Genomic DNA, 27841 nt, shown 5'->3' with positions numbered 1-27841 from the left:
GAACTCTGAATAAACAATGAAAACAAACACCCAAATGAATGATAATAATAAATTTATAATGGTATGGTTAATTGATGAAGAGATCCATTTACACGTGACTATAATAATCTCATAAAATAAAGGAACAATAGCTTTGAATCCATAAGAAGACTCTAGGAAATTGCAAGAAATGGGAGATTGAGTGATTCCAATGGTTGTTGGAGGACCCACTGCTGAAACTACTCTACAAAGTATCGGCTAGATATCAATGAAGATCAACTGGGTTGTCTTCTCTATAAATATATTCTTTCTAGGCCCGGAACAGCTCCTCCATGGTGGTCTTTTCCTGGTCTGAAACCGCGTATTGGATGTGAGGTGGATATGGGTACACTGAAGTCAACCTGCAACCATTAAGAGAAAAATGTTGTGTTTGTTAAATTTTAGGCCAACTAATCTTTAGCTGTTTGCACATTTGTCATTGAGGGGAGGAAATATAAACAATTCTAGAAAGAGCTGGAGATTAGAGAAGGACAAGAGACAATACAACCATGCCAGAAACCAAAAAAAAAAACAAATCCTTATCATCCTCCCTCTTTTTCGGCTTTGCCTCTTATCTTCACAGAGAAACAGAGACAGACAATATAATTAATTTCAACCAAGTCAACTACCGTCTTCCCTTTGTATTTAGGAAACAGGTTGAAGATTATGTAGCTTGAGGTAGAATACAAAATTTTTGATATAAGTTAGATGGGTAAGCTACTATGTTAGTCCATATTTGAAAATTAATATAGGGGAATTCTTGTTTAAATATATTTTTCATTCTTTACTCTTTTAGCAAGCAAAATATATCATATTAAATTCTTTACTCTTTTAGCAAGCAAAATATGTCATATTAAATAAACTTAAACACTAACACTATGTTTGATTAATAAAACTAAATCTATCAAATTTGATTTTGCTATAAAAAAAATCAAAATATAATTAAAATTGATTGAAAATTTATGGGTTTTTATTTGACGTGTGTTTTCTTAAAAAATGTTTTTAAGAAAATCACTTATTAAGAGTTTGTTTCACATTGATTTGAGGAATTGCTTCTAATACTTTTAGAGTACATTCAATAATTTTTTTAGAAAACGTTTCTAATCTTTCTAACACTTCTAGAATCACTATTAAATGGATTCTAACAGTGCATTTGGTAGTGATTATAAAAAATATTTTTAGTATTTTTAATACATGAAATTTTTTATTTTTCTAAGTATTAAAAAAATAAAAAACACTTCTTAGAATATTTGACACTTTTTAGAATACACTTGGGAGTGATTTTATAAAGCGTTTCTAAAATTTTTAATACTTGAATGATAAAAAATTTAAATATTAAAAATATTAGAAACAATTTCTAAAATTTCCATCAAATAGATTTTAAGAGTGTATTTGACAATGATTTTAGAAAATATTTCAAATATCTTTAATACATAAAAGATAAAAAATTTCAAATGTTAAAAATATTATACACTTTTTAAAATCACTATCAAACACACTTTAAAAGTGTTTTTCTAAAAAATACACTATAAGTAATTTTTAATAACACAAGTGATTTTTTAAAATTTTAAAAATATTTCCTAAAATTTATCAAACACTTATTAATGTTTTTTTGGACTAAAAACATTTCAAAAAATCTATATCAAACAGATTCTAATCTATAACATACAAAAGTGATTTGTTGTTTTAAATTTTTTTCTCTTTTTTTTTCTACTTTCCCTTCATATTTTTCTTTAAATTTCTGGACAACCAAAGATAGGCTAGTTAATCAGCCAAATCCTGTGTGGACCGTGTGGTCCACTTCTACTACATGCGTACAAAAATGCCAAATTGCAGGAATATCATGGATAGGAACATCTGCCTAATTTCTTATCACGGATCAACGAAAAACGATTTTGAGATTTCAGATGAAACAAATGAAAATTAGAATTGTACCTCTCTTTACGCTTCTCTAGAAACCTGTGCAATGACTTCCTTCGTGCCAGTGGCAGATCTGCACAAAAATAAAAATATTTCTTAGTTTTTATCATTAGAGACCAAAAAAATGGTATTGAATGCATTTAAAAACAAAATCTAACCTCCGTTGAGAGTCTCGAGAAGCTGCTGCTCCTCGTTTGGAGGAATTGCAAGTTTCGAATCAGCAGGTTCCACAGTCTTGGTGCTTCCGTCCAAAGCGAGCTTCATGATACTCTCGATCTAAACCATAGAAAAGAAAATATGATAATGTCAGTAACAATAAAAACACAGTTTGTAATAATATTTTCGAAACAAATGAAGCGAACCTGCTCTGGAGAGACATCAAAAACGGAGACGGTGCCATTATAGAAAATGGTTATTGGAGTTGTTTCGGCACTCACAGGCCTGAAAAAATTGAAGTATTTTCATGTAAATTATTAATTAAAAATTCTTATTTTTATTTTTCTTGTTCACATGAAAACATTTCTTATACCTGAAAACAGGACTGTAAACCGGCAACGCCGGAAGGTAATTCTGGTCAGCTTTCGGAGTGGACGGCACCGAGAACGACTTCCGGGAAGCGAACGGCGGATTATTCTTCGGAGCCTGCGATACAGAGCCGGAGGCGATCACGGTCTTGAGAAGATCCGGATTGATCTTGGAAATGGCGCTTTGCATTCCTGCGGGGAGAAAGATCAAAGCAAGTCAAGCAAAACCGGAAACGCCATATTTTCGCGGGAACCAAACGAAGGAAGGCGAGAAAAAAGCGCGGACCTCGAAAGCTTCTCCGGCGATCCGAGAACCTCTGGAACTGAGATTTGGCGGTGGCGCCGTCCTTCTCCATTCCGAAGAAATCAAGTTCCATGGCGGCTCTCGACATTTCTGATTTTTCGTATGAAGAATGGGTGGGTTTGAAAAGTGGAGGTGGGGAAGAAGTGAGGGTTGCGTCGGTCTAAATGGAAGAAAAAGGGCGAATGGCGAGGCGGTGGTGGAATGGTTAGATATTAGAATTCAAATAATAAAATGCACGAGGAGCATGAGAATGGGAGGGAGACTAGGAGTGGAGCCTTGGGGGGCGTAGGGGAGGACTCTTAGCGCACGTCTTCCACGCGTTGGTTGGCAAAGGACTTGTTAAATTACGGAAGTGCCCCGTGACTCGTGACTGCCTTGACTGATGCGGCGGTGTGTGTGAATCATGTTGAAACTTGAATGCGGCAATGGTCTCCTTTGCCCCCAGTGAACATTGTTAATCCCCAAGTCTATTTAAAAATTGTTCTTGAAACATGTCTTTTTAGAATTTGTTTTAAAAATCTTTTATTTTTTAAAATAATGTTAGGTTCGTTGAGTAAAGTATTTTAAATATTTTTTTTTAAATAAATAAGAAATTTGTGTAATCATAATTTACTAATAAAAGATAATAATTAATAATATATATTAAGTTAAGAGTATACTTAAATTAAGAATGATTAGCTGAAACTCATGATTTTATTGGATTTAAATATTTTACATACATATTTTAAAATAATCATATTTTTAAAAATTTTCTTCTTACTCAACTATTAAATTTATTTATTTGGATGGACGGAAAAATGTTTGTCGAAATAATTGTAAGGCAATTATTGGAAAGGACCACCACAAATAAAATTACCATTTCAAATTTAATGTATCACATGGGGCTTTTTTTGGATCCTTTCAAGGAGAAAAAGAGAATAGTGAAAAGGGAAATGAAAGAAATAAAACAAGATAAAGAAAAAAAAATGATGGATTTAGATTCAATAATTTAGCTTCTTTTTTTTTTCTTTTTTTTTTTTTACCTTTTTGTGTTTATTATATTATTGTTTTTTCTTTACTAGAATAAAAAACTTTTGAGTTATACAAAGTCTTAAAAAGATTTATTATGTTGACATTTTTATTTATCAAGGTAAATAAAAAAAATTTAAGTATTATTCTTAAAAATGGTTTTTTTTTAGACTATAAAATTATTTTTTTCAAATTTGAAATCATATTTCGTAAACTAAAACCAATTTTTGGAGAATTTGATATGAAAATATGATTATTATTTTTAGAATAAATTTAAGTTGCTTTCAAATAATTTTTATATTGTGTTCTGAAAAACTTGTGAAATGAATTGCAAAATTACTTTTATACTAAGTTTTTGAACAAAATTTTGTTTATAAGGATAATTGAAAATTAATTTTAAGAATGACTAAATTCTAAGAACTTTTTTGATAAATGTTTTTAAGAATAATTTTAAAAAATATTTTTTGAAAACTATTCTTTAATGTTCTGTAAAATAAAAATCGGTTTCAAAACCTAAAATATTTTCAACTTATTTTTAATATTTTAAAATATTTTATTTTTTCTATCGTGATACATAATTGTGTAATTATTTTTTAAAACAAATTTAAACAACTAAATGATATTATTTGAAAATTTCTAATTTTCTATTTTTAAAAAATAAAAATAAAAAACAACTTTTTAATTGTCAAATATGTTATTCTATTTTTTTCTAAATAAAAAAAATTATTATTGAAAATAATTACCAAGCAAACCCTAAATCTTCCTCCAAAACTGATTTAAAAAAAATTATTTTTATGATATTTTGAAGTATTCTCCAAATTTCTTATACTTCTTTAACCTTTAAAAAAAAATCAAATTAAAGTAATACCAAGTAAGTTCACTAATCTCCTTTTTCAAAACAAATATATGATATAAATAGGAATTTGACTATAGTACCAAATCATAAATCGCAATACTAGTCTTCAGTAATCTTATGTAAACTCTAAGTATATAATTTTGGACCTAATATTTCATTATTTTATATTTTATATATAGTTTTATTATTTTATATTTTGACCATATTACTTTATATCGTTGCGGGTTTCTTATTATCTTTATCTTATTTATTTGTAATTTAATCACATCCTTGTTAAACAATCTAGATTTTATCATGAAAATTCGATCGAAAAGTTGTGACAGATGCCCTTACTTTAAATAAAATAATAATAATAATGAAACGTGTTATCTATGCATAGAAAGAGAAAATTCAAAGGAGGAAAAAACACATTTTTATTATAGTTGTGATACAAGCAAATTTATAAATATGGAATGATAAGGAGAAAAGTAAAGGTAAAGGTCCAAAACCATTAAATTAAATTAGATTCTTACCAAGACTTTATAGGTATCGTTTATCATTATGTGGGTTTCACGTGGTCTTCTATTTTGATACTTTGTATGTTGCTTTTCTTCTCTTTTTCTTTTTCTAATTTTTATTATTTGGAGTTTATGGGATTATAATCACTATATATTCTTCATGTCGGAATTATCATCACGTTTTCAATATGTCGAAAGTGGGACCCACGTGGGTCCCATTAAACGTGTTTTTATTTAAACATGGAATAAATGAAGTTTACTTAGTGGAAAAAAATAAAACAAAGAAAGTTCCCTAGTGAGAAAAATTCAATGAAATTATATATATAATATTTTTTGAAAAGTATATATATATATATATATATATATATATATATATATATAAGTTGAATAAAATCATAAAATTGTACAAGGATAACTAGGTTTAGGTGTTTAAGTGCGTTGAATCAAACAGAAATGAGAAAAACAATATAATCAAAAAAGAAAATATTTACCGCACAAGTCTCTTTTATAAAAACTGAAATAACACGTTTCTACAATAAAGTTTTTGTTATTGGATTTTACCGTTTTCTATTTTGTTTTTTAAAGGTTTGTCACAATTTGAAACAAAAAATTTATCAATGAAACAATCCATTTAAAATTTGAGCATTTTAGTAAGTAATTCAAAACCTTATTTCTATTATAATAGTAGTCAAATGAGTAGATAAATATTCAAAGGAGAAAATAAGGGTCTGTTTGTTTAGTGTTTTCAAGAACTGTTTTATGTTCTTGAAAACAAAAAACACCAAAAACTCGTTTGGTTGAGAGAGTGAATTTTGTTTTTGTTGTTTCCCGTGTTCTCAAAATGACACTGTTTAGAGAACAACAAAATCTTGTTTTCCCCGTTTTTTTACTGTTCACAGAACAAAATTAAACAAAAAAAAACAATCTGTTTCCCGTGTTTTTTTTTTTCTTCTCGTTTTCATCTCTTCTCCAGCACAGTGGCTCGCCTCTTCTTGTTTCTCAGTTTTGATTCAAGGTTCGTGAAATTTAAATCCAATCGCACAATAGCAAAGAGACCCCTAAAACGGATCCAGAAAACACAGGGAGCAAAATAAAATTCATTTTTTTGGTTTTCCTTGGGGTTTTTGCTTGGATTTTCTCAGAAATCAAACGAGGATGAATTTTCCCGGAAATCGAATGGGGGATGGGTTTTCTTGGGAATCAAACGGGGGTTGCAGGGTTTTTGCTTGGATTTTCTCGGAAATCAAACGAGGATGAATTTTCCCGGAAATCGAATGGGGGATGGATTTTCTTGGGAATCAAACAGGGGTTGCAAGGTTTTTGCTTGGATTTTCTCGGAAATCAAACGAGGATGAATTTTCCCGGAAATCGAATGGGGGATGGATTTTCTTGGGAATCAAACGGGGGTTGCAAAAAAAATAATAATAATAATAACATGATTAGATTAGTACATGTGAGGATTGAGAGTGGCAGAGGAAAATAGGGCCTTTTACGGATTCTCTCGGTTGGAGGGCAACTTAGAAAAGGGCTTCTTGATGCCCGATGAGAGAAGTGGGTGGTATTTTGAATTTTAGATTTAGTAGAGATAAAAAAAAATTAACATCATGAGAACAATTTTATCTCAACTTAATAAAATATGCTATAATTTTTAATAAAGTTAAAGATTAAATAAAAAAATATTAATAAAAATAATTTTATTATGTTTGATTTATTTTAAAAAAATATAAAAAATATTTTTATTTTTAAATTAATAAAATAAATAATTTTTTTAATTTAAATGAACTATATATCTAAAAATTATTTATAAATTTATAATATAAAATTACTTGAAGAAAATATTTTATTAATTAGAAAAGAAAAAAAAAATCTTTCAAACATGTTTTTTGTTTTATTTGTTCTAATTTTTTTTTTTATTAACTCAACCAAACATGTTTTTTTATTTTTGAAAACAAAAACTGTTTTTCAAAATTCAGTTCCCAAACACAATTTTTTTTAAAAAAACACCATAAATTGTTCTTAAAAACTGTTCTCAAAAATTGTTTTCCAGAACAGTTTTAAAAAACAGCAACCAAACAGGCCTATATAAGCTTCCTAAATCCTATAAAAGTTGTTTTCTTTCCCACGCAACTTTCCCAATTTCATATCATTCACATGAATCACATCTAATCAATCATCATTAGCAAATATATATATATAAAAGACGCTTAGTACATGATTACTATATTTTCAGTCAGCCATGATATCCAGAGTTAGGCACCAAAACACTCACTTTTGACCAAAAAAAAAAAAAAACAAAAACAAAAACAAAAAAAAAAAGAAAAAAAAAAGAGGAATATGAGCACTTACTTTCGACAAAAAACAAAAAAAAAAGGGTGGGGGGAAACGAAAGGGAGGAATATGAGTGCTTTTCCTTAGCATCTCAAAGCCAAACTCTTTCCCTCTTCAAGCCTTTAGATGTTTTCCGAAAATACCTTTTACAAATTTTTATTTATTTTTATAATAAAAGTCTATTTAAAAATTTTAGATATTCTCCACTTATTTTTTATATTTTTAAAAAATAAATTTTATTTTCAGTAAAATGATTCTAAAAGCCATATAAAAATAATTAAAATACTAATTGGATAAATATTTTAAAAAATCCTTTTTTCTTTTTTTCCAAAATACCCAAGCTTAACATAATTTTACCACGAGGGATAATACTTTTCAAATACAAAGTACTTCCTTCTCTTCCCACATGTAAAAAGTGGTCGTCCCATCGCTTTCCACTCAAAGTAAATTTACTCTCACAAGCAAAGGCAAGGAATTGTATTCCAAGAGTCATCTACTTTGCTTTTGTTTGTTCTCAAAAATGGTCATATTAATAAAATTCTAAATAAATAAAAAATTGATAACAAAATTAAGAAAGAGAGAGAGAGAGATCTCCTTTTTGCCATGTTGGATTTTTAGTAAAGTAAATTTTTTTTTCAGGTAAAAGTGTAATTTAAAATTATGATTTTATAATTACAAATAAAAATAAAACATAAATATGCATTTTTATTTAACCAATATTTTATTCATATTTTTAGTCAAACCATTAATAGACATATATCTTATTATTTTCTATATAAATATAAATCCAAGGATTCATATTAATTATTTAAGAACCTTTTAAATTCTCTTAAATGCATGGGCTGCCAAACAATACCCACCCCCATCTAATAAGAACAATTCACAAATGAGTTTTGTCGCCTTTTCCTACACTTCCGTACCCATTGAACCTTCCTCCTCAGCAAAGTCTTAAAAGAAAAAATCAACCATCTTTCTCTTTTGGTGGGCAGACGAGAAATCGCAATCCCACCACTTGCTTTGCAGACTTTTTCGCTCTCGAGTAAAACACGTTGAAATTGCGAAATCCCCGTTGTGTTTCTTTTGACCGATTAGTCAGGCAACTTCAAGTACGATTTTCCGAATTTTAATTTAAATGTGACTAAAAAAAAAAATCAAGAATTTAAGGATAATAAACTAGTTGGTGGCCACCAACTTGTCGGTGGGGTCATCGGCTTCCACGTTGTTTGAGTGTTGGTGTGTTGTGTTCGACACCTGTTTTGTCCGTTGCAGTTGACGGTGGTCGACTTCTGCCGTTTGCACCGTAGAATATATATATTATATGATACAATAATTGAGGATATTGACCGCCTTTTATTTCTATCACCTATAAATAATGTTGTTGCGGTATCACGTGTTTGTCGTGTTGGTTTAATGTGAGCATGTTGCCCACTTGGCACGACAGAGCCGTGATTTACTTAAAAAATTATCTCCACCCCCAGTTTCCCAGCTACTGCCGGCATGTGAGGAGCCTTAATTGACTTTAATACCCTTTTCTATAGTTTTATTTTTTTAAAAAAATTATGATAGGTTATTTTATCTATGGATCAAAATATTTTTTTATCCTCATCTCATATTTGAATATTTTAAAATATTAAATTACACACATATTTATATCAATATTTTATTAAAAGTGGTTATTTGAATTTCTGACTTTTTTCATAGTGTTAATTTATTATTTTTCAAGTTATATGGATGAATTTATTTTATCAGGATCATTAAGCAGCCTTTCTGAGAGTGATTATGATTAAAATAATTTTAATTTATTATATTTTTATTATAAAAATTGTAAAAAACAAAATTAATATTTGAATATAAAAAAATGTTTATGTTGTAGTATGTGGCTCATATCGAGGGAAAGACATATGGAGAAAAAATGACAAATGTCATCATTCCGTTTTGTTCCACCCGACGGATCAAGGGTATTTTTGAAATTCCATTATTGAACAGTTCAGGGGTATTTTTGAAATTTTATTACATGAAGATTAATATAAATAGCATTTTATATAACCCTAATTTGACATATAGTGAAAGTCTTCTTCTATATTTCCGTAGATGTAAATAATTCGTCAAATCATATTAAATTTGTGTACGAAAATCACCTGTCTATAAATGATTTTTTTAATTTTTTAAAAAGTATCAAATATTTAATTTTTTATAAGCAAATGCTTCCAAGATTTAAGAATGTCTCTAACTATTCTCAAAAATCCAAATAACCTCTAAATGGGCTCATGTTGAAGGTGTGTTTCTATTATTATTTTATTTTTAAAACTAACTTTTTCTTCCCCTCTCTTATAATTTCTTAACTTTAGTACTAGTCATTGGATTTGACTTTGATTATTTTATTCAAAAACTAATTAATATATAATTAAAAAAATGTTAAATTTTTTATGACATTGGACATGACCTTTCGATTTTGAGTCGTTATATTTTGTGACCTATGATCAAGATTTTGTGTGTCGTCATTATTGACCTATGGTTAAGTTTAAGAGAAGTGCTACTATACCTCAATAATGATGGGATGAGTTAAAAGAGGAAAAATGAAAAATAACAATGGGATTAAGGCAAGTTATATTTGGTTTTAAAAAAATAGTAAGAAAAAAAAAAGATGTTAGGAAAAAAATATTTTTTTCATATTTGATTGTAGTATAAAAAAAATTGTATTATAATACTCTCATCCTTTGTGAAGAGCTCATAAAACTATATGTATATTTTATATCAAAATTGAGGATTTATTTAGTAACTGTTTTCGAAAATAATTATAAAAAATAATTTTTAAAAATTATTCTATGATTTTTGTAGAATAAAAGTTTGTTTAGAAATCTAAAATGTTTTTAAATTGATTTTAATATTTTAAAATATGTTTTAAAAAGAATTTTTATATCTAGTATTTTATTTTTAATTATTCTATATGTTTGTATAACTATTTATTAAAACAATCATAAAAAACAACTAAAAAAAGTTATTTAAAAATATTAATTTTTTTATTCTAAATAACATAAAATCGTTTAAAAAAATGATTCCCAAAGAAACTTTGAGTTTTTTTTTTATAGCAACTTAAGCTTCATTGTATTTTTCATATATTTTTAATTTTTTTTTATTAAAAATATATTTATAAAGGTGATAATTATAAAAGCATTTTATAATGCATGATAATTTTATTATTATTATTTTTTTATGTATCATAATCAGTAAAATGTTAAGTTTTTTGGTAAGACAAATTTTATTCGATAACTTTCGGAAAAAAAAGTGTCTTTTTATATACTCATATAAAAAAAATACAAATTTTAAATAATTATTTAAAAATAATTAGTATTTTATATATATATATTTTACATTTGATCAGGTACCACCTTTTAATAACATACAAGTACGAGACATTTTACCATATTACATATTACTTTTGACTCGTGAGTATATAACACTTGACTTATATTTAGAGAGTTCATATTTTATGAATGTATGATTCAAAATTTTGAATGAAAATATGCCGGGAATGGTAGAATTAAAAAATAAATAAAAATAAATAGATTATTTTTATATGTTTTTTTACAAATTTATTTTTGTTTATTTGTCATAATCTATATGGAGATTAAATAATTTGAAGTTATATGAATTTGTTTTACTAATTTTAAATATATTTAATTTTATTTTATAATAAATGTAATAAAATAATTTATTTTTAGTTTTTCATTTGCACTTTCATATTGAAAAATATAACCTAATTTGTTTAGATTAGTTTTTTATAATGACAATATAAAAAAAAATCGTTGTTATTGAAAGTAAATTTCAATATTTCATTCTTATTAAAATTTTAATTCCTCTGTCTTGGTCAAGTGTTCTGGATTGGGCTAGATGACACTTGGACCGTCACCATCATTTCACTAATGGGCCCAGCCCAGATAAAATGGGCTTTGTTGAGCCAGGCTTAGTTCATCGGCCCAACTTTAAGATGAGTAGAGGAACTGGGGAAAAGTTTATTGGGTGTCATCAATGAAATGTTTGATTTTCTTATGAAATGTGAAATAAAATAAAAAAAGTTTTAGGATTTGTTAGATAACGATTTCACAGAAATAAAAGAGTTTCTTTCGATAGTTCTTAACAACCGTTCTATTTGATAATGATTTTAGGAAACATTTTTAGTTTTTTTAATACTTAAAAAATAAAAAATTTTGAATATAAAAAAAAACTAAAAATTGTTTCTCAAATTACTCAAAAATATAATTTTAATTGATTTTATGACAAAATTCTTCTTGAGAAAGTAAACTCACTCTGTTTAAAAAAGATGAAAAAAAAATTATTTTTAGTTAAAAAAAAAATGGTAAAACATGTTTTTCAAATTAGAAAATTACTTTCAAAAACAAATTTCAAATGTACCCAACAATGTCTTAGGAAATAATTCTTAAAAATAGTTTTAAAAATATTTTTTATTTATTTATTTTAATGATTAAAATTTTATCTGATGAATCAAATGTGAAAAATAGTTGCCTTATTGTATTCCCCATGAAGATTTGGTATAAAGTTTTTAAAATATTTTTTATATATTTATTTATTGTTCAAAATAATCCAAGAAAAAAATTTGAAAACACCTCAATTTTATTCTTTAAAAATATATATTTTTGGAACAAATTAAATATATATATATATATATATATATATATATATATATATTTATTATTTTTTATTGTAAGTTTGTCCAACATATTTTCTAATTTCCAAACTTTCCCTTAATTTCCATTTTTCAAAAGTATTGTGAAAGATCCAAGTAATTCTTCTATTATTCCTCCATTTCCTTGAATGGATCATGGCCTTTTATTTATTGTTCTTATATTCTATTTTTATTTGTGATACAAATTTGAAATAGTAACTATAGATCCATTAAATCAATAAAACTATTTTCAGGCTTTTACCCAGTCGTGAATTGGATGGTCTTGGTCCTGGATTGGGCTTAGATAAGACTTGGACTAAGACCCAATTCTTACAAATAACAACATAGGCTTATGTTTGGTTCATAGAAAAAAAATATTAAAAAAAATGATTTTTTTCATATTTAATTTCATTATAGTTATGTTTGGTTCCATAAAATTTGAGGAAAAATGTAAAGAAAAGAAAATAGCGAAGAAAAGTAAAAAAAAAAAAAAAGTAAAGAAAAATAAAAATAGATGATTTTAATCTTGTATTATTGTCATTCAATTTTATCCTTGTATTAATCGTAGATAAATAAAATTAATAGAGTTATTTTCCCTTTTTTTTTGGGTAAAATTAGAAAATTAATTTTAAAGGTATGCACGATATGGTCCCTTCTACAAAGTTTTGGCTTTTAACATTGTTTACGGTTGTTTCGTTTTTATTTTTTGGGTCGGACCAAGCCCAGTCCATATTGAGGGAGCCCAAATTTCACGTAGCGCGAAAGAAAATAAAACAGTTGTTTCGTACTGTCCACATAACCACGAATTTTCATTCACTCTCTCCCGGGAAGAAGAAGAAGAAGAAGAAGAAGAAGAAGAAATCAATGGGAGAAGTGAACAAGGAAACCCTAGACGAAGCTACATTGTCGGAGAAGCGAAAGTCCGATCTCGAATCGGAAGCACACGACGACGGCGGCAGCCGAAAGAAGCACAAGAGTGAGACCGGAACCGAAACTCCCGATACCGTTCTCGAAGCAGAGGGCGAAGCGGACAGAAATGGAGACGAAGAGGAGAAAGAAGAAGAAGATAGCGAAGAGGAGGACGAAGGGTACGAAGAAGAAGAAGGAGAGAGTGGGAGTTCGGAGGGGGAGGAGGAGGAGGCTGTGGATGATGATCGCAAAGGGAAGGGGATTATGAAGGAAGATAAAGGAAAGGAGAAATTGAAGGTTGAGGAAGAGAGCGACAGTGACGATAGTGATGATGATGGTGGTGATTCGAGCGATGGAGATAGCGATTTGTCGGATGATCCGCTTTTGGAGGTTGATCTCAATAACATTCTGCCTTCGAAGACTAGAAGGCACGTTACGCCTCATCCTGGATCGTTTCTGGTGACTGATTTCGATGAAGATAGCGACTCTGATGATAGTGACGCTTAAGGTAAAGAATTCCAACTCAAAATGCTCTTGAATTTTGGGGTTTATGCAAGAAATTTTGGTAAGATTCTGCTGTTTCCTAGTTTATCACTCAATCTATTTGATAATTTGCTGTTTTTTGTTTTTTGTTTTTAATTTTTTTATGTGTATATTTTTTCCATGTGATTTGTGCTAGTTTCTCTCTCTCTTTCTGTTTTTTTTTTGGATAGGTAGTTTCTCTCTTTTTCTTGCTGTTAGGGTTAGTTTAGAAAGTTGCTTTCATGTTGCAATGTTGTTTTTTTGGTTCCTCAGTTTTGCCTGAGAAAGTTTTCCGATTGAGAGTCCTATGGAGTAATGTGGTTTTTGAAAGCTAGAACATGAGATCATACATTGACAGTTGAAATGAGGTTGTTGGCTTTTGAAAGAGCTATATGGAGTTCTGCATTCTTTAGCTGGTAGTTCGTCATGATTTTATGTAACTGTGATTCTGTATTGGATATGAGTTTATTAGCTTGTGCTCTTGTGGCCTAATTTGCGATATGGAGTTTTTGATAGGCATGCACCATCAATTTTTGTTAGTTATGGCTTTGGCCTCTATTTGTGAGTTTATCAACTAGTGCTCTTGAAATAAAGTAGTTTCTGTTCGATTATGCTTTGTTTGTAATGACTTCGGTCAAAAGCATTGAGAAATTACAATTCTTGATGAAATATTGGCAATGATTTGCACTTGTTTGGATATAAAGACTAACTGGCATTTCTTCTTGTCAGTTAATGGTTGAAATTTCATGATATCTGGACGATATTTTCGGCTGGCCAAAATATCATGATATCTCCCATAAAAAACCATTTTTCAAGAGATATTATGCACTGGCGATAAATTGCTGATTTATCAGGAGTCATATTAAGTAATGAAGATAGAGAGTGGAGAGAGGTCACAGCAATGATTCCATGTGAGAGAGATCTCAGGTGAGCGAGCTTTGAAGTTTATATGCACAATGTTCCATTCCCAACTTAGTGGGATTGCAGCCAGGTGCAGAGCTTTGAAGTTTGCAACCATGACTGTCCAGCAAGAGGGGAAAACTTCCAAGTGAGGGAATCTGGTGGATAGAAATGGAGAGAGTTTTCTACAAGTAATGGGAGAGGTCTGGGTTTTGGGGGGAGGGAGGTGGAAATCTAATAGGTGCAGAAACCTGGGGTAGAGATTCATGAGAAAAAAAAATCTGATGATGGGGGTGAAGGAGAGAGAGATGACCATGTAATATATGCTGCTTATTAATTAAAACATGTGGTTGATTGTTGCACCCAATAACTCAAATATTATGGATTTAGGCTTTGTTAATTGTTATATAATACTAAAGTTACATATGTTTAGATTTTGGAAAATCAGGGATTCATGATATTATAATACTTTAATTAGTTTCAATTACTTATAGAGTGTTATCAATGTTGACAGCTTTCATCCTAATCTTCACATGCTTATTGTGTCTACATTGATAATGTTTGACTCGGATAATTCCATTATTGTTTGTATTAACCTAAAAGTTCCCCTTCGAATTTCCATATTTTTATTTTTGCTATTCTTACTGCAATATCTATATTTTGTTGACATCACCTTTAATATTTCTATGTTTTCAGAGGGTTTATATTCTGTGCTTAATTTTCATTTCTTGGTGGGATTTTATATAATACTTGCTCCTATTTGCTACACAAAATGGCCTTTTCTTTAGACGTGTTTTTGGCTAGGACCGGGGAAACATGTAAGATTTTTCATCTAAGTAGTAGCACTTCTATTTCTGGTTTGCAGAGCCCTGAAGAATCATCTTGATTACTTTTTGAAGACAAAAAAAATGAAGTTTACTTTTGTAAGCCTAGTTAGAATTTGGAACTAAAAATCATAGTTAAAAATTAAAGAAGTTTACTTTTGTGAATTATGTGATGAATCTGTATATTAAAGTCATATTTTCTTAATTTGTACTTATCAAAACTTCAACATTCAATGTTTTCATATGATATAATATAATTTAACTCTTTAGAGCCTACTATCTCCAATAAAATTGATCATATATTACTCTGTACTTCATACTTCCAATAGATATAAACACATATACATATTTTTTCTATTTATTTTTCACTATATAAAAAAACTTATGATACATGATACAAAAAATAGAATAATGATACACAATACGTTTTACGAGTTAACAATTATGCTAACCACAATGTCTATGCTACTCGATGCGCTCCATGGCCCACATTCATTCATTCATTTGGTTGTCCTTCAACCATGAGTGGGATGAAAATTCTGATGATTTATTGAAATATAGTTTGCTGCCTCAATCCCTCATCAGCACCTGCAAAAAAATGGTTACCAGATGATTCCAGGTGTTTTTTATGCCCTATGGGAGTTGAACCTAGGATGTCCAAGTTTATGGTTTGCCCAAGCTTTCCATTTACCAATGGGTCACCCTTGCAGGCTACCTTTCAAATAGATGGACAACTGTGATGAACTAACTAGCTTCTTCATGTTTAGCAAGCTACCTCTTTTCTTACAGTCTCATAACAACTCGCATGGAAAAACTAAGGGCATGTCGCCAAATAGTTGTTGTATATGATTGGGACCTGAACAGTGATCCTACTCTGACATTCAGAATTTGATGATTGATTAAATTGAAATTCAAAAATTTGATAAGCCATAATCTGGGTGTTTTTGATACCTTATGGGAATTGAACCTTGGATGTCTGCCTGAAGCTTTCTCTAACCATTGGGCTGCCCATGTGGGTTTAGAAACAAGTATGTTTTCAAAAGATGGATGACTGATGAACTAGCTTCTTCGTAAGCTAGCTCCATTCTCTTGATTTCACAATAACTCACATGAAAAAACAGAGGGCATGGTGCCAAATACTTGTTATATCATGGAGGATTGGAACCTAAAACATTGATCCTACTGTGACATTCAGCATTCGATAATTGATTATATTGACATCATATTTGGTGAGCCATTTTTGTCACCTATATTACAATAACAATCTACTTCTGTGCATAGAATATCCATGATCAGTTTAAGAGCATTATTCCTGTTCCTATATAGAAACTCAAGCCTATTGGTGGTCGAAGTTTAGTTCTTTTGCATTTCCCTTCCAGTTTATTTTTATTTTGCAAAGTTGATTAAAAGAAAAAGAAACGCTTGGATTGACTTTCCACCTTTGGGATGCTTACTTTTGACAGGAAAATCTTCAATTTTAGGCTTCCTTTCTGGTCATTCTAGATACAATTTTAAAATATCCATTTTTGTCCGCATTTTAGGCTTCCTTCTGTTGTAACAGAAACCATTTTAGGCTTGCTATTTGCAACTGTTGTTTATCTTTCTCAATATCTGTAACTATTCGCTTTGCCTTGATCCATTCATCAATAACAGAAACCATTTTAGGCTTGCTATTTGCAACTATTGTTTATCTTTCTCAATATCTGTAACTATTCGCTTTGCCTTGATCCATTCATCAATAACAGAAACCATTTTAGGCTTGCTATTTGCAACTATTGTTTATCTTTCTCAATATCTGTAACTATTCGCTTTGCCTTGATCCATTCATCAAGAAAGGTATCTGGTCATATTTTTTCTGTTTCTATTTCTCACGGTTTTAATGTTGCTAAGAATCTATAGGACCATATTAACCATTAAGCCCATCTTCTTAGACCTTTTACATCTAATTACTAGTTTCTTCTTTATGATAGCTGGTCAAACCCAATTATTGTTATGTTATTGAGTTCCATATACAATCATTCATTTACATGTTGGGTCTGCCCTATTTGTTTATCCATTTAATCATTCTGTTTCTATGTGTATGGTTATATAGCTTCACCCTCATTTTATTCTCATGCATAAAGATGATATTGATAGTCTGACCTTGTAATCTACACAATTATGGAATAGCAACAGACTGTCTATGGATGTTGGGTTTTATAATTTATAGCAAATGGCTATTGATTGGTTACTTTGTGAGAGCTTGAAAAAAAGCAACTGGGTTCAGTCAGTGGGTGATGTGTTGGTTTAATCCACCCGGGGATTGATTATTTTAGATATCTTTCTAGGTCATCATGCAATAACTAGATTGATTTTTATTTAAAGATTCAAGTTGGCCTCTCTGATTTTTAGACAAATAAAATACCACATTTGCCTTCTATTTCTCTGCTAGTTTGTTCTGTTTTTAGTTCTGTTTACGCCTTCCATTAATTTATTCACTGGCTTTAACTGCAGAGAGCGGATAGAGCCGAGGAAGAGAGGTCATGGGACCAGTTTTGATTAGTACTATTTCTCAAAGCGTGTCTATAATTTCATCACAAGCTGCCACCTTCTTGTGTTCTCAGGTGAATGAGGCATCTTCAGAGACCATTTTTAATACATAGAGCAGTGTAACCCTAGTTAATTACCACTTATGCTTTTAGGCTCTTTATAATCCCAGGGTCGAACTCTTGAATTGGGTCGGAAGCTTTACTAGGCTTGATGAAGACTCAAGTTATATTTGATTCCTGAATTGGGATCTAAAGCCATGGGAAAACTAGCCAAAATCACATTGATAATCTTTTTTCTATTGTGCCATTTAAAAAAGGCACATTTTACACAGATTGTAGTAGCAAAGTGCTCTATGGTTGAGGAATTTTCTTGCTGCCCAATCTTGTTAGATTAGCTTTGAGCTCGTTGATTGTTAATATGTTATCAGGTGGTTAATTCCCCAATTTAATTATATGGTAGATTCAGTGGCATGAGATGTAAACTAGTTTGAGCTTGCCATATTTGTTTGTGAAAATCATTGTATCTGTTCTGTAAAATTGGACCAAGTTCCATTCTCATATCTGTGAATAGGAGCAATTATCAAATTTCTTTTTATTTTTAGGATATTTTTGGTTCCTGGAAAGTGCCAACGAAATTTTTCTGCTTGAAAAAAGGTGGAGAATGTTTAGAGTTCATAAATTTAATTTTCTTATACTTTGATTTAATTCTATAGTTTCCTTTTCTTTCCTTTTTTTTTTTTTTTCAACTCAATTTTTTTGGAATCAGACAGCCTTATGTATGACTGAGCATGCAATTGGCAAGCAGCGCTTATAAACTCAGTAACTCGGGAACGTTTGACAGTTTGGTAAATCATTTTTATGATTTGAACTCGGGAACTCGGCCAAGGATTGAGGTAATACTAATATATATATATTAATTTAATATAAAAATTTATTACATATGAGATTAAGTTATAAAAAATTGAAAATAATGTCAAAAAAATAATAATGATACTAGTAAAATATATAAAACTAGGCGTTCCATGTAAAATAATAAAAAATAATTAAATAAATTTAAGGTAATCCATAAAAAATAATTTATTGAAATTAAAATAATATCTTATTCTTTTCATCTTTTGCTTTTTCGTTTTCTTTTCATCCCGTTTTCGTTGGAGTCAAACATGTAAGGAAGCAATATTCCATGGAAATGGTTACTCAATAAAAAGGAAGTATTTTCAAATACGCATAGATTTTTGTTTTGGTCTACGGATATTCTGCTTTTTTCTGGTAAATAATTTTTGTGTGGAATCTGGGATATCGATTTTGACATCTCTTCATTTTCATACCATATATTTTGAATTGAGTCTTTTAAAGCTCAAATTTTATTTTATTTTTCCAACTTACCAAAATTTCAGAACGTTTTTCCCTTTTTTTTTTTTTTTTCTTCCTATTAAGAACACTTTCCCAACAAGAAATATAATAAATAATAATATTGACGAAAAAAAAGGCTTTTTGTAAGAATCGCCGTTTTCAAAATAACTGACGAAATAATCGTAATCCTCAACCAACGACCGGATTATTTTCTGTCCCTCCGCAGACTTAAACACTAGCTGTTGGATGGAGTCAAACGAGGCAATCCATTGGCCCGTTACTCTCCGCATGTCACGGTCGGTTACATCTCTCACCATCAGCTTACTATACACACTGTATACCCGTTCCCCTTCCTCCACTTTCTCAATTCAGTTCTCGGTCTCGTTTCTCATCGCCATGACCCAAAAATGATTTTATTTTGACGTGAGAAAAAAATGAAGAAGTTCGTTCCCCATTCGCAACTGAAAATAGAACCATTCGATTGATGTCGAAAAGACTAAAAACCATGACGTATTTTCCAGCGGAGGTTTTAGAGCGGATATTCGCACTGCTCACGTCCCAGAGAGACCGGAACAGCGTGTGTCTGGTCTGTAAGTACTGGTGGAAGGTGGAGGCTGGATGCAGATTGAGGGTTTCTGTGAAGAATTGTTATGCTTTGGGGCCTAATAGGGTTTTGGCGAGGTTTCCAAGGATGAGGGCTTTGAGCCTGAAGGGAAAGCCCCATTTTGCTGGTTTGAACATGGTGAATTGGGGTGGTTTTGCTTTGCCTTGGATTGAGTTCTTCGCCAAGAATTGTCCATGGCTACAAGAGCTTCGATTGAAGAGGATGGTTGTTTCCGATCAGAGTCTTCAAATGATTTCTCTTTCCTTTTCGGAGTTTGAGTCTCTGTCTTTGATCCGCTGTGGAGGGTTCAGCCCTGTTGGGCTTGCAGCCATTGCTTCCAATTGCAGGTACAGACAGAATTGTGCTGGGGTTATAGAGTTTTTCATAATCTTGGAATTCATTTCTTGTTAATTTTCGTAATGGGTTTGCTTTGTTTGATAACATTGTTTTAGAATTGTGCTCTGTTTGTGGATTGATTTCTTCTGTTACATATATGTGCTTAATTTTCAATTTCTTTGTTTATAAAGGAGGTTGTGAATGGCTGGTAGAAGACGAATTCATCTGGGTTTCTTTTGTTTGATAACATTTGTTTTAGAATTGTGCTCTTTTTTTTCTTAATTCATTTTTCCAATTATATGTTGTTAATTTTTTGACTTTTCAGTTCACTCGAAATGGTATTGTTTTCAATTAAGCTGAAAATTTTCCTTGCTTACTTGATATGCTTCACTAAGAACTGTAAGCTAAAATTCATCATCTAAAGTGGGACTATGGAATGAGAACTGATACAAAATTGATTGTATGGTATTGCCTGAAATGATGCTGTTTTAGTTTTCAACCATGTTTGTGAGCTAATTGTCCCATTGAATCAGTGCCATTCTCTCCTTTCTGTCATGTGGAATATGGATACTATAGGCAGATTTTAGCTACTAAATGGATTATGATCAACTGTGGATATGCTGGCCAAAGAAAAATTACCAAAATGCCTGTCTGATAGGCAGGTTATATGAAAGGATTCTGCAACCAACCAAAAGGTGGTCATGTAGTAGAACTAGCTTCTTGTTTTCTTAGATGAGGTGTATTAACTATGGGTGAAGTCCTTGGGCAACATTAACGTGCCTTTTAACTTGTAGGTTTCTTAAAGAGCTGGTATTGCTGGAAAATGAAGTTGAAGAGGACATAGGCCATATACTTGGTGTTGGGGTTGGAGATGGCATAGGCCAGTGGCTTAGTTGCTTTCCTGAAAGCTGCTCGTCTCTTGTCTCCCTGAATTTTGCATGTACTAAAGGAGTAGTGAATTTGGAAGCTCTTGAGAAACTGGTTGCTAGATGTCCAAACCTCAGGAGCCTGCGGTTAAACCGCCGAGTGCCACCTAATGTTCTCCAGAGACTCCTGCAGCAGGCACCTCAACTGGAGGACTTGGGGATAGGGTCTTTTTCCAACTACACAGACCGGAGAACTTACTTGAGACTGCAGAATGCTGTGTCGAAATGTCGATCAATCCGGAGCCTATCTGGTTTTTCATCGTTTACCCCTCTGTATCAGGCTGCTATTTACCCTATGTGCTCAAACCTGATTTCCTTGAACCTGAGCAAAGCAGTAGAGCTTCCAGCTCACAGTCTCATGGAGATAATTTCCCGCTGCAAAAAACTTCAAAATCTTTGGGTTCAGTCTCTTGAAATACTCTCTTCCCTGTTCTCTCTCTGCATTTTATCATCTTTATTTCATTGCAAATTATTTAATGCTCCCATTATCACTGCAGGTCTTGGATAATATTGGCGACAAGGGGCTAGGATTAGTGGCTGATACTTGTAAAAACCTTCAAGTGTTGAGGGTATTTCGACTTGGTTCCCATAATGAAGGGAATCCAGCTCTAACTGAAGAAGGTCTAATTGCTATATCCATGGGTTGCCCTCAACTTCATTCTTTGGTATATTGCTGTGATCAGATGACAAATGCTTCCCTAATAACTGTTGCCAGAAACTGTCCTAATCTCACCAACTTCAAATTATGCATCAATGACCCAAAGACGCCTGATCATACAACTTCACAACCTTTTGATGAAGGCTTTGGGGCAATCGTTCAGTCATGCAAGGGGCTCAGACGGCTGTCACTGTCTGGCCTTCTAAGTGACCAAGTTTTCCTCTACATTGGAATGTATGCAGAGCAGTTAGAAATGCTTTCAATTGGATCTTCTGGGGGAGGTGATAAAGAATTATCCTATGTCTTAAATGGTTGTAGGAACCTCATGAAATTGGAGATCAAGGGCAGTCCCTTTGTTGATGCTGGACTCCTGGAAGAGATAGTGAAGCATGAAAAAATACGATGCCTCTGGATTTCATCCTCCAAAGTTACTCTTGGAGGATGCAGGGCACTCTCAATGCAGGTGCCCATGATGAACATAGAGATCATAGGGGAAAACAACAAGATGAAGAAGGATGATGATCATAAGGTCGGGAAAATGTACCTCTACCGAACCCTCAATGGACCCAGAAAAGATGCACCAGCTTCTGTTTGGACTCTGTAATGGCCTCCTGCATTCTCTTGAAGAAGTTGGGAGTTCTTTTGCTCTGAAGGTAGTTGCCGAGTTCCTTATCAGACTACTATTTACCCCTTTTTTTTCTCCAATTTTCTGAATTATATGGTAGTGAATCAGAACCATAATCATCTGGGCATATTGTTCCTGAAACTCTTGTTAATATCATTTCTGTGGTTCTTGTTCCTGAACTCTTGGCTCCTTCCATGTTGAAACCATAAGTAAAAATAATGTGTTTTCTCTTGTTGGTCTGTTGCAAGCAGCTTCACAGAGGCTTGATACTTGGGCATTCTTGGCCACCCATTAATATAAAATGTCTTATTTTTGCTTTTAAATTTCTGGTTCGATGTCGTGGTTAAAGCCTTGTTTGGAATATTCTGTTTCTTGGCTTTAACTAGAATATAAAATTAAGGTTAAAGTCATAAATTTTAAAGGATAATATTAGTATTGTAAAAATTTTACTAAAAAAGAGCTCCTACTAGAAGCAATGTTTTCTTGGATTCTATGCTATGCCTTCTTTTGTGTCATAACCTCTTTGAACAGATTAGCCTAATGAGAATAGATTCTCTTATTGAGCATAGAAAGAAGATTTTAGCTTTTCAAAAATTTATCTAAATAAAATCTTTATTTAAAGTTCAGATTTAATGAATGTTCCCAATTTTCTTATTCTGGATTGGTCGAAATAACTAATAAGTCAAATAGTCCAATGAGAAAAAATTATTTAATTTGAACTTTAACACTATGTTTGGTTCTAAAAAAATATTAAGGAAAATGATTTTCTTCTATTTAGTTATTCTATAAAAAATACTAAAAAAATCAAATATAATTAAAATAAAGTAATTTTGAAGTAACAAATAAAAATAATTTATTAGGTTTTAATTTATTTTTTATTTTTTATTTTCTTTCTTTTAAATTTTATGGAACCAAACATAAACTAAATCTATTCAAGGCACTAAATAGTTCCTTTTCGGTTTTTGCATTTTGGTCATTGAAAATATACACTAAAATCTAAGCCATGAATGATTCTACAAACAATGGAGCCAACATACAAAATAAAAATAAAAATGAGACTTTGTTATGATATCATATTTGGTACAAAATAATGAGATATGAACATATATTTAGTGTTATATAATTAATATTATTTTTGAATTATTTTTATATTTTTTTAATAAAAAATTTATCATATTGAATTCAAGTTCAATTTTTACTTAATATAAAAAATTTAGATATCCCTAATAAATATTATTTATTGGACTTTGAAATTTTCCGGTTGATGTTGAGAATTCTACTACCCAAGAATTTCTTAGACCATTGGATGTGCAAGATGACATCTTGACCATCCATTTTATTTGTTTTTTATTTAATTTTTTAATATATTCTTTCATATGTCGATATCTTATTTAATTCGCTACGATAATTTGACCCTTTGTTATATAGTTTTCACACGGATGAATCACTTTCCGGTCCTCATCAAATTAATAGGACTTTCTAATCGGTTACATAGAGTAAAATAAAATTATTACTAATAAAAAAAATTAATTTGATTTTATTCTATTTTAAAACAAAATAAAAATAAAAACAGTCATAAAACTCCCACATTTGTTGACGGTTCCTTGATCACCAAGTTTTTACCCTTTTCTTAGATCCTTGGGCACCAAGCATGTTAAATTTTTATTTATTTATTTTTAAAAATAGAAACCGCCATAAAACTCTCACATTTTGTTTAGGGTTACTTGAACCCCAAGGTTTTTGTTTTTTTTCTAAATATATTTTAATAAAAATAAAACTATTTAAAGGGTTCAGAGAGCATTGGGAGCACCACAAATGCAGTTGAAGATGGCGACTCTCTCCAACCTCCTTGGCCCTCCGGAGCTACGCCGAGGAGCCAGTATGCACCAGCCACAAGATCCTCCCGCCGCCACCGGCGACGCCTTCATGGACTTGATGGTGGCGAACTTCAACTCAGCGAGGGTACTGCCAAAACCTCCGATGGGTTACACTGAGAACGCGTCCGCAACATTTCTCTCCTCCGGCAACCCCTGCCTTGACTTCTTCTTCCACGTCGTCCCCGACACTCCGCCGGAGGTTCTGAAGCAGCGGCTGGAGCTGGCCTGGAGCCACAACCCCCTCACCACCCTGAAACTTATCTGTAATCTAAGAGGTGTTCGCGGCACCGGCAAGTCCGATAAGGAGGGCTACTATACGGCGGGGCTTTGGCTCCACGGCCTCCATCCGAAAACGTTCGCGTGTAATGTAGAGTCGTTTGCCAATTTTGGGTACTATAAGGACCTGCTGGAGATTCTCTTCAGGCTGCTGGAAGGGCCCGACGTCCGGCGAATTGCGAAGAGTCAGCGGAGGATGAAGAACAAGAAGAGGGGCAACTATTTTGTACGAAAATTCATATTCGGACATGGCAAGTTGGGGAAGAATAAGAAGACGAAGAAAGGGAAACATGTTTTGCCGAGGGAGGTGAGAGTTAAGGCGGAGATGGAGAGAGCTAAGGCGGAGAAGGAGACGGCGAGGGTTTGCAGGAAGGAGAGGAGGTTGGCGATGGCGAAGAAGGCGGTGGAAAGGTATGGACGTGATCCTGATTACAGGTTCCTCCACGATCGGATCTCTGATCTCTTCGCCGAACATCTCAAGTCCGATCTCCAGCTGCTGAACTCCGGCAATGTCAACAAGATCAGCCTCGCCGCCAAGTGGTGCCCCTCCATTGACTCTTCGTTTGATCGGTCGACTCTTCTCTGCGGGAGCATCGCTCGGAAAATTTTCCCAAAATCTGATCCTGAATACGAAGGAGTTGAAGATGCTCATTACGCCTACAGAGTCCGGGACCGCCTGAGAAAGCAAGTGCTGGTCCCTCTCCGTCGAGCCCTGGAGCTGCCGGAGGTATACATGGGCGCGAACCGCTGGAGCGAGCTCCCCTACAACAGGGTCGCTTCCGTAGCCATGAAAACCTATAAAGAACGTTTTATTAAGCACGACGAAGCCCGTTTCTTTGAGTACCTTAGCAGTGTCAGGGCCGGAAAAGCCAAGATCGCCGCGGGCGCCCTGCTCCCACACGAGATAATCTCGTCATTGGAAGACGAAGATGGTGGGCAAGTTGCAGAGCTTCAATGGCAGAGAATGGTCGAGGACGTCTCCAAGAAGGGCAAACTGAAAAACTGCATCGCCGTCTGCGACGTCTCCGGCAGCATGTTCGGGATCCCAATGGAGGTCTCCGTCGCTCTCGGCATACTCGTCTCCGAACTGAGCGAAGATCCATGGAAAGGCAAGGTCATCACTTTCAGCAAGACCCCAGAGCTCCACATGATCACCGGCGAAGACCTCCGCTCCAAGGCGAATTTCGTGAGAGAAATGAACTGGGGAATGAACACAGACTTCCAGAAAGTGTTTGATCTGATCCTGCAAGTGGCGGTGAACGGGAAGCTGAGCCAAGACGCCATGATCAAGAGAATCATCGTCTTCAGCGACATGGAGTTCGACCAAGCTTCTGCAAACAGTTGGGAGACCGACTATGAAGCCATAAAGAGGAAGTTCAGGGAGAGTGGGTATGAGGCGGCCGTGCCGGAGATAGTGTTCTGGAATCTCCGGGACTCTCGGGCAACGCCGGTGCCGGGAACAGAGAAAGGGGTGGCGCTGGTGAGTGGGTTTTCAAAGAATCTTCTGACGTTGTTCTTGGAGAATGGTGGGGTTATGAATCCGGAGGCCGTCATGGAAGCCGCCATCTCTGGGGAAGAATACGATAAACTGATTGTAATGGACTGATATGGCCTCTGATTCTGACAAATGAAAAGTACATATTTTATTCAATTCGTGGATTTCGATATTGATTTTCTTCATTTCCGACAGGGTTAGAATTTTATCAAATTATTATTATTATTTTTTCTTTCAATTTAAAATAAATTTTAAAGAAAAACTCTATGAATTTTGGAACCAATAAAAATTATTTATATTTAATTGAAACCTTAGAAAAAATAAATGAAATTAACCTTTTTATCAGAAAAAAATTAACCCTTTTTCATAAATATGAGAAATCCGTCGTAAATACATTGTGATATGAACTTTTCTTTCATGATTTTGGGAAATTAAAAAATGAAAATACAAATTCTTTATATGTTATTAATTTTTCTGAAAAAACATTGGGTTATTAATTTGTTACATGGCGAATTTAAGAAGGTATGGTACGATTAAGTCTGAACACACTTAACCACTTAACCATCTTATTATTTAAAGTCCACGTGCTAAATTTGTCGGTCAGATCATACGTGGGAATGAAGGATGGAAATATGTATGTTAACTTCTTATAAAAGAGTAATTAATTAATTTTATTAAAAATAAATAATAATAATTTAAAATTGAAAATTACTAATACTATTTGCTAATTTTAAAAATTAGTAAATTCTTAAAATTGCTTCTCTAGAATAACAATAAAAAAATGGTATTAATTTTTAAAACAATTTTACTTTTAAGTCACAAGCCCTAATAGTTTTTTATTATTAAAAAAAAAACTCTTAAAGATGTTCGTTTTTTAAATGAAAATAAAAAAGTTATTTAAAACTATGTATAATGTGAGCGTTTTTTTAAAGTGAAAATAAAATATTATTTTAAAAAATATGTATAGATATTATTATCAAATTTTCATTACTTAACATTGAAATGATTTCAATCTTACGTTCATATATGCATCCAAATACAAGAATTGAAATCATCAAATCCATTCTCATTGAAGGAGAAATAAAAAAGGAAAGAAAATTTTCATCCCCATTCTTCATTCCTACGTGCTAAACATGAATTTTAATCCAATACCATTTAACAAGATACTAAAAGGCTTAATGAGATTTTTGAAGGATGATGATGTTTTAAAAGAAAAAAAATATGAAAAATAAATGGAGTAAAATGTAAAAGAAGCTCTATTTTTTGGTTTGACCCTATTGATATTCCATGAAAGAGTTGTAATGAGAAATTTAGGTCATATTTGATAACTATTTTTAAAATTAATTTTCTATTATCTAAAACACAAAAGTAGGAAACATGTTCGACAACAGAAAATAAAAAACAATTTTGCATTCTTAAAAACACAAAACATGATAGTTTGAGATAATATATTTTAATTATTTTAAGTTGTTTTTGTTTTTTTATTAGTTGTTAAAAAACTTTATACAAATGAAGAGAAGAATTAAAAATAAAGCATTACATATAAAAGCTATTTTTAGCCTTACTTTTCTTTTACCCCTTAGGAATGCTCACTTGAATTGCATTGGAATTAAGCTTGTCTTGCAAAAAAAAAATAACGAAGGTTAGGTTCCTAATCATAATGGTCATCTGAATGATTAAGATTCATTTATAAGGAAACTTAATTGTTAAGTTCCACTTTCATTCACAAAAAAAAAAAAAAAAAAAAAATTGATTATAATAACCTATGGTATACTATGATTAAGTTTCATTAAAAAACTTAATTGAAGTTAAATTTCTATTTTATCTAGCTAATATGATTAAATTTCATTTAAAAACTTAATTGAGGTTAAG

General features: G+C 31.8%; 3 protein-coding genes across 3 annotated transcripts; 2 read left to right on the top strand and 1 right to left on the bottom strand.

Annotated features, from left to right (window-relative positions):
• Positions 1 to 35: 35 nt before the first annotated feature.
• Positions 36 to 3042, bottom strand: LOC100262641 (protein TIFY 9). The gene is made up of 6 exons (XM_002262714.4): positions 2749 to 3042; positions 2468 to 2654; positions 2301 to 2379; positions 2097 to 2214; positions 1954 to 2011; positions 36 to 380 (listed from the first exon to the last, which is right to left on the bottom strand). Exons 1-6 carry the CDS (start codon positions 2852 to 2854, stop codon positions 290 to 292), a joined length of 639 nt encoding a protein of 212 aa, XP_002262750.1. The 5' UTR covers positions 2855 to 3042; the 3' UTR covers positions 36 to 289.
• A 16454-nt stretch (positions 3043 to 19496) lies between these two features.
• On the top strand, positions 19497 to 22552 carry LOC100252378 (protein AUXIN SIGNALING F-BOX 2). Its single transcript, XM_002262820.5, has 3 exons — positions 19497 to 20123; positions 20907 to 21438; positions 21536 to 22552. The coding sequence occupies exons 1-3, from the start codon at positions 19657 to 19659 to the stop codon at positions 22298 to 22300; spliced, it is 1764 nt and encodes a 587-aa protein (XP_002262856.2). The 5' UTR covers positions 19497 to 19656; the 3' UTR covers positions 22301 to 22552.
• A 1562-nt stretch (positions 22553 to 24114) lies between these two features.
• LOC100257506 (uncharacterized) lies at positions 24115 to 26125 on the top strand. Its single transcript, XM_002262859.5, has one exon. The coding sequence runs from the start codon at positions 24137 to 24139 to the stop codon at positions 26078 to 26080; it is 1944 nt and encodes a 647-aa protein (XP_002262895.2). The 5' UTR covers positions 24115 to 24136; the 3' UTR covers positions 26081 to 26125.
• The last annotated feature ends 1716 nt before the right edge of the window (positions 26126 to 27841 follow it).

Source organism: Vitis vinifera, chromosome 1 (assembly GCF_030704535.1).
Source record: "Vitis vinifera cultivar Pinot Noir 40024 chromosome 1, ASM3070453v1".
NCBI classification, from domain to species: domain Eukaryota; kingdom Viridiplantae; phylum Streptophyta; class Magnoliopsida; order Vitales; family Vitaceae; genus Vitis; species Vitis vinifera.
This window is presented reverse-complemented; position numbering and strand designations above follow the sequence as displayed.

What these genes read in the sequence shown, in the direction of transcription:
- LOC100262641 (XM_002262714.4), bottom strand. Translation starts at nt 2,854, where the DNA reads ATGTCGAGAGCCGCCATGGAACTTGATTTCTTCGGAATGGAGAAGGAC. An exon ending in GTTTACAGTCCTGTTTTCAG is followed by an intron (nt 2,380 to 2,467) that starts GTATAAGAAATG and finishes CAATTTTTTCAG; the next exon opens with GCCTGTGAGTGCCGAAACAA. An exon ending in TTGATGTCTCTCCAGAGCAG is followed by an intron (nt 2,215 to 2,300) that starts GTTCGCTTCATT and finishes TCTATGGTTTAG; the next exon opens with ATCGAGAGTATCATGAAGCT.
- LOC100252378 (XM_002262820.5), top strand. Translation starts at nt 19,657, where the DNA reads ATGTCGAAAAGACTAAAAACCATGACGTATTTTCCAGCGGAGGTTTTA. An exon ending in GCCATTGCTTCCAATTGCAG is followed by an intron (nt 20,124 to 20,906) that starts GTACAGACAGAA and finishes TTTAACTTGTAG; the next exon opens with GTTTCTTAAAGAGCTGGTAT. An exon ending in AAAAACTTCAAAATCTTTGG is followed by an intron (nt 21,439 to 21,535) that starts GTTCAGTCTCTT and finishes TTATCACTGCAG; the next exon opens with GTCTTGGATAATATTGGCGA.
- LOC100257506 (XM_002262859.5), top strand. Translation starts at nt 24,137, where the DNA reads ATGCAGTTGAAGATGGCGACTCTCTCCAACCTCCTTGGCCCTCCGGAG.